Source organism: Nansenia antarctica (genome assembly GCF_963989245.1).
Source record: "Nansenia antarctica genome assembly, chromosome: 14".
In the NCBI taxonomy this organism is placed as follows: Eukaryota; Metazoa; Chordata; class Actinopteri; order Argentiniformes; family Microstomatidae; genus Nansenia; species Nansenia antarctica.
This window is the reverse complement of record NC_137684.1, coordinates 15053545-15062234: the sequence shown is the minus strand read 5'-3', so window position 1 is coordinate 15062234 and position 8690 is coordinate 15053545. Positions and strand designations below refer to the sequence as shown.

Below are 8690 nucleotides of genomic sequence, written 5' to 3'. Positions count from 1 at the left end.
ATCATAGGAACTTACAACATACAAAAGTCATCACCATGAACCCTCTCAGCAGACAGTATTTGAGTGGTGTGCTTCTGTGGTTAAGCTTGTGGTTGAAGAACTGTTTGTTGAGAGTTTGGAGAACTGTTTCAGTACCACACACCAGGGTGGCCGTGTCGCCTTCTGACACATGTAAAGGACCACATGACCGAGGGTCAGCAGAGTGGAGAACTGATGAGGCGTACCGTACTTATCACCATGGAGACGGAACCAGGACCATGGTCACAGTCCAGACCAGCACGCATGACTTCCATGTAAATTATGTTTTTATAATACAAAGATATCTCATCACTTCGACATCATGACCTGCATTAATCTAACACTTCATTTAGCAATCAATCACTTCCTGCCTATGTGATGTGTGTCAGGTTGACCTGGGGAGGCTGTCAGCCTGCAGTGAGTACTTCAGAGCCCTGTCCCAGTCCAGCATGAGGGAGACCACTGAGAGCCTGATCCTTCTGGATCATATCCCCGCCTCCGTCTTCCACAGTCTTCTGGAGTTCATCTTCAGGAGTCGTTTCAGTGTTCCTCAGGAGGAGTTGGGAGTGCACATCCAGGTGGGCAGATCTCAAGTGGGACGCTGCTATTCCCCCGTAACTTCAATGACCAAATCCTCCCCATGCATGGCTCTTGTTTGAACCAGTGGTTTTAACCTGACCAGACTGTCTCTCACCTCTACAGGTGGGCAGCTACCTGCTGGCTGAAGCCTTCCTCTCACGGTGCCTGTCAGCCCTGGCATGTGTGCTAACCCCAGACACCTGCCTGTCCTACCTGGGCCTGGCCCGGGACATCTGCTGTGCTGAGCTGCAGGAGACAGTGTTCTTCTACCTGAGCAGACATCTGCTGGAGCTGCCCCACCTCACCAGGTGTGTGAGGTGCACGGCTGTTCACTATGATACAGACCCCAGACATTCATCATGTGTTTTGATTTGATGGCCATAAATTCCAGGTGTCCAAAGTAGCAAAAAAAACGATGTGGAAGATGATTCATTGATTAAGGTAAAGGTTAACATTAGGGTAAAGCCTGGTACACACATAAAGATAATCAGTATTTCCCAGATTTCCCCCCTTCAGACCAAGGACACAAAACACCCTATTATCGGATGCCTCTAAAGATTATCCTACAAGAGTAAATTTCTCCCGACAATCTGCTCGGAAAATGGTCGGGACCGATGATCGTAAATATTAAACGTGTTCAATACTTACGATCAAAAGTCCTCTTGTGTGTGGGCGAAATTGACAACTCCTGAGACCGATTGTGACGTGGAATGGAATGTAGCCAATCAAGAAGCAAGCTGACTGACGCGTCTTCTTCTTTTCGTTCTTCTGCACTTTATTTGCCCTGCCGCACATGGCTGCCTCTTACAGGTCAGTCAGGGTACTACTACCCTGATCACGCCAGATTTCTGGCTTGGGGGACGAGACTCTAGACTGTCGTAGGACAGATCTTTATGTGTGTGGTGTGCTGTATTGGGAATTTCAGAGCACACCACACACAATACGATCAAGACTGTTCAATCCATGATTTTTTGTGTGGGGTCTCTCTCAGATAAAAAATCTGTTACGATTTAGAAAATCTATGTGTGTATCAGGCTTCAGTCATCTGTGATGGAAACCACACATGTGGATGTTGTAGCCTGTAGAATGACAAGTTGTTGTGCCTCAGGTGTGTTGATGCCAGGGAGAGGGCGGAGCTAGTTCACCTGAGGTCACAGGGTGACCCACGGCTGTGCAGCCTCAGGAAGGAGAATCTGACCACCTGGAATGACCCGGAAACAGAAGCTGCCCGTCACCTCTTCAGCCTACAGGGGTCAGAGGTCAATGGAGAGTGGTGTCCAGTCACAGAGCTCCCCTTCACAGCTGATAAGTGGTGTTTCACCACAGTGGTCCTACATAACTACCTTTACCTTATAGGGGGCTACAGGCAACAGGTGAAGAGGGGCTGGGAGTTTAAAATGGCTTCATTTAGGTATAACCCCTTCACCCATACCTGGGTCTCTACAGCTCCTCTGATCAAGGTGAGTTTAAGGTGCTGTATGATCTTCATGGAGTTAGAAAGATTTTTGTTGCACATCAAATAGACAAAACCCAGTTTGTTACAAAGAGAGTGTGTATATGGTATATTGGTGTATATATGGTATATTGATGTATATGGTACATTGTTGAATGCAACAATAGCCACCATCTCTGTCCTTCACAGCACAGGAGGCATTTTAGTGCTGTGGCGTGTGATGGCTGTATCTATGCTGTGGGAGGCTGGTACCTGGACTCGCTGGTGTCACCTAACTCCAATACAGCCATCTACACTGCAGTGGAACGCTACGACCTCTGGGAGGACACATGGAGGTTTCAAAATGAACTGCTTAAATTGAGTCTGTCTCAAAGCAAATCATTGATATCATCGGAGCCTCAGCTGTAGCGGAGCATTGTTGACACAAATGTGTGCTATTTGTGGGGAGGTGAAAGTGCAGGAGAGAGTGAGAGAAAGAGAGAGAGACAGACAGACAGAGAGAGAGAGACAGACAGAGAGAGACAGACAGACAAAGAGAGAGAGAGACAGACAAAGAGAGAGAGACAGACAGAGAGAGACAGACAGACAAAGAGAGAGAGAGACAGACAGACAGAGAGAGAGACAGACAGAGAGAGAGAGACAGACAAAGAGAGAGAGAGACAGAGAGAGAGAGACAGACAGAGAGAGAGACAGACAGAGAGAGAGACAGACAGAGAGAGGGAAATGCACTCATTGAAAAGCACGATAAAGCAAGTTGTAGAATTCACCATTTTGATCACAAACTCGGACAATTAGAATACGCTGTGACTAAAATAAAGTCATGACCTTGGTATCCTCAATGGTAGTTACGGCCCTGGGTGTGTGCTCTCTGCTCTAGGTTTGTCTCCTCACTGCCCCTCACTGACTTCCAGTTCACCATGTCCCTGTCCTATGACATCCCCCTGGCCACCAGCCTGGGTCACTGCCTCTACATCCTCGGGAACATCCAGACAACCGGGGAGAAACTGGTTCTGCAGTATGACACCAGACATGGTAAAGCTGGGCAGACTTTATTATGGGATAATGTATACGTTGGCTGAAGGAAGGACACCCAAGTGTGGAAAGTAAAGCTTCCATTCCCTCAGACCCCCAACCGCTTCTGTGTTCCCTCTTCTAGACTCCTGGCTGGAGCTGCTGCCCACGCTGACCAGGGCCCAGGCACACATCCCCCGCCTGTACTTCCTGGGCGCCACAGACAAGCTGTTTGTGATTGGAGGGAACAACTCAGAGAACGTGGTGACATCATTCTGTGTGGAGTCTCGGCAGTGGGAACAGGTGAGTCCAGATACAGATAAAGGAGGATTAGATAACGATGTCCTTAAAGCTTTTGTGGTATATTTTGACAACACACACACACATAAACTGTATATAATATGGACCTGTACAGTTTGTCTTTCTGCCTGTGGGGGTTAGACTTTGTAACATTCTTGGGGGGGTTTATGATGGTTATCCCTTTGTCTAAGGCCATTTGCTCAGGATACTGTCCTTAAATGGTCATCATGACTTCCTGTGAATCTGCCCATTGACCCTTAACCTGGAATGACATTAGCCTGGAATGACATCATATGTGGGTCTGCCTTTTTCACACCTTGAAGTATTTGCATGCCAGAAGGTAGAAAGGTGTGGATAAATGTAGCCATCTTTCCCTCTTCACTCCATCAAGCTGCCTCTCACTGATCAGCTCATCAGCACCAACGACCAGTTTTTCTACTGTAGTTTGTTTAATAAATAATTTTAGAATTCAGAAGTTTTACTCGTGATCATATTCATACAAGTTATCTAAAACAAGAAACAACACTTTAACAAAAAGTCTCATTGAACACCTGAAGAATGAAACTGAATAAGTTAGTCCCCTTGTGGAAGTAAGCCCACTTCCTGACATTATCGCTTTCCGATATCTCTAATGTGTTCTAGGTGCGTGGGACTGAGAAGGTGGCATTGGCCGGCCAGGGAACAGTACTGGGTGACCAGGTGTATATGCCGGACATAGAGCACAACGCTGTGGTAAAGCTGGACCTCCACTCACTCTCCCTCAGCATTCTCCCTCCTCTCCCCATCTCCACCCGCTACGAAGCCCTCTTCCACCTCCACTTCTGACGTACCTCACATTAATGAGTCAATCAATTCATTAATTAATAGATTCTTGCTGCTTCCATTTTGGCTTGCTCTTATTGGAGTTACCAGCTCAGTGGCCTTGCGGTTAGAGTGTCCGCCCTGAGATTGGGAGGTTGTGAGTTCGATCCCCGGCCGAGTCATACCAAAGACTATAAAAATGGTCCCCGATGCCTCCCTGCTTGGCACTCAGCATTAAGGGTTGGATTTGGGGTTTCGTTCTCTGATGCTTGTACTCTGCAATAACAATAAAGTTGAATCTAATCTAAAAATGGATGTTTAAAATGATGGTGTAGGCTAATTTACGAGAACTGCCATAACTACAATGGTGTTTGAAGCCTTTCTGACTAGTAAATGATGTTCTTCTAGCATTGTAACTGGACCCTGGATTTGGCATAGATTAGTATTTCTTATGATTACTGATGGATAGATGATTCACTATCAAACTATCTATCTATCTAGCACACTATCAAACTATCTATCTATCTAGCACACTATCAAACTATCTATCAAAATATCAAATTATCTATCTATCTCGTAAAAGGTGCACCATTTAGGATGCATATAAGAAGACATAGAATATATTAACAAAATATAAGAGGCAAAGAAAAATATATTAAAAATGAGATAAAATTATCGAACATTTAAGGTTAGAACCATGCTGCACCACTAACATCACCTGACATTGCATTTGAGGACCACTCAGCAGCAGTGCTGGTCTTCCATACTCTGGACTTCTTTGGCCAGATCTCAGTTTCTTATATGTGATTTCCCGCCTGTTTGCCCCCTACCTGATGGGTTCGTCCTGTTACCGTTAACATTATGTGACAAATACATTTGAAAAGACTGATTAACCTGAGAGCGAAAAGCAAACAGTTACTGACTCTTTAACAGGTGGAGTGACCCAACAACTGAACACAGTGTAGGTTGTTACATAACATGGCCATTATGATAAAATAAAAAATAAAAATCGTATGAATTGACAGTTTCACCGTCTTGACAGTTTATTTATTTCTTTATTATTATTACTGCTTTCTATTAGCGCTGTGTGGTGTGAGTGTAGAGCTCTGTTGGCACGTGAGGTTAAAGTTGAGCGCTGGATGGTGTCCGGTTACAGAGAGAGAAGCCTGGGAAGGGAGAGAGAGAGTCAGCTGGAGGAAGTACAGGGGGGGGGGGGGTGGAGGGGGGCAAAAAGCATAGGGGGTAGCTTTGCTCTCAGTACCTGAGCAAATCCACTTCAAGGGCATTTGAGTCACACACAGAGCAGACACACACAGGGCAGACACACGTCCTAGTGCAGAGGAATTCCTCTGACACACTCAAGAGACCTTTTATCTCAACTCAGCAAGGCTCAACACAATCTGGTTGCAAAAAGGTAAGTCATTATTATTGTTCATGTTTAGTTGTGATGAGTAAAATAAAAAACTTGAACGGATAAAAATCAGTTTGTTAACATTAGTATGGTTTGTTTTAGGTCCTCCTATGTAATGGTGTCACTCTTAGCCTACTACATGTGTGTGTTTTGGGAATCAGTCATGTCTGACAGAATTCAGTTTTGCTATATAATTGTGTGTTAATATCACCAACATTTTATTTGGTTTTTTGGCATTAAAACTAAATGAAGTGAAGGACTGTCTACACCTCTCTGACCACCTAGCCTCCAGTCACATAGGTCAATGATCAGGTGATCTCTATGGGAAGAAGAAGAATTAGGCATGTATATGCAAAATGAGTTACAATTCCCTGAATTCCCCATAATAATTAATCATACAAAAAGGTTAAGCAATGTAGTCAATGGGGAACCTCACCATGCTCGTCATAGTCTGCAGTGTTTATATTTGTAAACCCATCCTACTTCTGAGCGCATGCTTCACCGGCACGGGGCTATATCTGGCGGTTCAACTTTGGCCCACTTGGCAACTCCAGTCATATGGAAAAAGACATCCAAGCTCAACGTGTCATCCGGGCCACAACATCAACGTGTTTTAACCTCCAAACATTCCGTTTAGGTAGACTAACAGGGTTAACTTACATGCATGGCCAAAGGCACGTTTTAAAGTAAGCAAATCGTAAGGTTTCACTGATTGGAGATATAGAACAGGCTAGCAGGAATTTATGACATTATCATATTTATGATATAATAATAACATGTCGTTTTTTAATTTTATTCATAATTCTATAATTCATTTATATGTGTGAATCTATCGTAGCCCTACGTTATCGCCTTTGTCAGAGATTAATAAAAGTGTGTTTGGATTTGGATTGGAGATTAACCGTTATTAACCGTTATTTAACGGCAGATTTACTGATTGCGCGAGGGCAAACATTTGAAATCAATCACGGACTAATAGCCTATAGCCTCATATACTAACTAACTACGCAGTTCAGCAGAACAGTTCTACGTCTCTCTGACCCTCTCCCTCTGTGTCTGTTATAGCAGTTTATAATCTACGGTCTGTTATAGCAGTTTATAATCTACGGTCTGTTATAGCAGTTTATAATCTACGGTCTGTTGCAGTTCATAATCTACGGTCTGTTATAGCAGTTTATAATCTATGGTCTGTTATAGCAGTTTATAATCTACGGTCTGTTATAGCAGTTTATAATCTACGGTCTGTTATAGCAGTTTATAATCTATGGTCTGTTATAGCAGTTTATAATCTACGGTCTGTTATAGCAGTTCATAATCTACGGTCTGTTATAGCAGTTTATTCGGTCTGTTATAGCAGTTTATAATCTACGGTCTGTTATAGCAGTTTATAATCAACGTTACCATGGCGGAGGCGCATCAGGCGGTGGGCTTCCAGTTCACAGTCACACCGGACGGGATCGACCTCCACCTGAGCAGAGAGGTGCTCAAACACATCTACCTGTCCAGCGTGACGTCATGGAGGAAACGCGCCATCAGGTTTAAGGTAGGCCTCTGCCTAAGTCTAGCCTTCTGTTTGATAATAATAATATAATAATATAATAATAATATAATAATATAATAAAAATGTCTTAATAATAATAATCAACCAGAAATGTGATGCTTCAACCTTATCTCAGGGTTTGGAAAATTGACCCCAGTCTGTACAACTGGCCTCCTTCAAAATCCACTTTCCTCCCCCAGAACGGCGTGTTAACAGGCGTGTACCCCGCCAGCCCGTCCAGCTGGCTGATAGTTGTGATCGGCATCATGAGCACCTTGTACGCCCGGATAGACCCGTCCCTGGGCATGATAGACAGCATCAAGAGGACCTTGCCTGTCAGGTCAGAAAGCCCTTATTTATTTGGGATGTCATTTCCCTATTGATACTGCTCACTGCCATGTGGGGGCGGCAGGGGGTTCTTTCTGTATGTGTGTAACCTAACTGTGTAACAACTTGTTCTCTTGATAGATAAACACAATTCATTTTATACGGTTGCAAGCTTTAAAGGGAACCCTGGTTATTAAGACATGTAGGCGACATCTGGGTCAAAATAGGGATTACGGATTTTTAACATATTTCGTGTCTTTCTACCAACATATTTTAGTAGGAGATGGCAGTTAGAGCGTATTAAGGCCTGCATGTCTTAATAACCAGGGTTCCCTTTGAGATGGATCGGTAGGCCTAATAGTTACAGTAACTCCATCTGTTACTGGATTTTATATCTAGTGATTCCTGCTGATGAAGTAGCCTACCATATTTGGGATATTTGTTTTAATTACAGGTCTTGGTTTGTTTGTCATATACACTGCATATTCTTTTTACATAAGTACATTTCTTTCTTCTGTTTTTAGCCTTCAGGAATGATATGGATAATAATAATAATAATAATAATAATAATAATAATAATAATAATAATGCACTTCTAATTCAAAAATAATCTCAGAGTGCTAACAACCATAAAAACACAAGTTAAAACAAAAACAACCTAAAAATATAATAAGTTAAAAACATAGTAAAAAACAAACAAAATAAATCACAAGAATGAACATAGGTTCAGCAGTCAAAGGCCTTTTTGAATAAACAGGTTTTTAGGCCTGTCTTAAAAGAGTCCAGGCTCTGTACTGCCCTTAGCTGGCTAGGAAGGCTGTTCCACAGGCTCTGTACTGCCCTTAGCTGGCTAGGAAGGCTGTTCCACAGGCTCTGTACTGCCCTTAGCTGGCTAGGAAGGCTGTTCCACAGGCTCTGTACTGCCCTTAGCTGGCTAGGAAGGCTGTTCCACAGGCGCGGCGCAGCCGAACAGAAGGCTCGGTCCCCCATGGTCCTCCCTCTGGATGAGTGTAACGTGTTATGATGTCCTCTCCTCTCTGCAGGGGCTACATGACAGGGCAGACCCAGACAGTGTTGAGTGCCGTGCTGTTTGCCACAGGTCTCTGGCTGTCCTTCATCTTCCTGCTGAGGTACATGCTGAAAGTCCTGCTGTCCTACCATGGATGGATGTTTGAGTCCCATGGAAAGATGAGCTACTCCACCAAGCTGTGGCTGGTGAGTCTGTCTGTCTGTCTGTCTGTCTGTCTGTC

The 8690-nt window shown here is 43.9% G+C and overlaps 2 protein-coding genes across 2 annotated transcripts in view; both read left to right on the top strand.

The window, feature by feature from the left end:
• Positions 1 to 257: 257 nt before the first annotated feature.
• On the top strand, positions 258 to 4186 carry LOC308169891 (kelch repeat and BTB domain-containing protein 11; the record flags this gene model as incomplete). Its single annotated transcript, XM_080544621.1, has 8 exons — positions 258 to 293; positions 408 to 596; positions 721 to 905; positions 1706 to 2057; positions 2240 to 2385; positions 2928 to 3082; positions 3207 to 3364; positions 4004 to 4186. The coding sequence occupies 8 exons, from the start codon at positions 258 to 260 to the stop codon at positions 4184 to 4186; spliced, it is 1404 nt and encodes a 467-aa protein (XP_080400747.1).
• A 1277-nt stretch (positions 4187 to 5463) lies between these two features.
• cpt1b (carnitine palmitoyltransferase 1B (muscle)) overlaps positions 5464 to 8690 on the top strand; it is a 14360-nt gene continuing 11133 nt past the window's right edge. The window contains exons 1-4 of the mRNA XM_080545027.1: positions 5464 to 5576; positions 6958 to 7116; positions 7314 to 7453; positions 8484 to 8655. Coding sequence (XP_080401153.1) covers positions 6976 to 7116; positions 7314 to 7453; positions 8484 to 8655 — 453 coding nt within the window. The 5' untranslated portion in view covers positions 5464 to 5576; positions 6958 to 6975. The remainder of the gene's footprint in view (positions 5577 to 6957; positions 7117 to 7313; positions 7454 to 8483; positions 8656 to 8690) is intronic.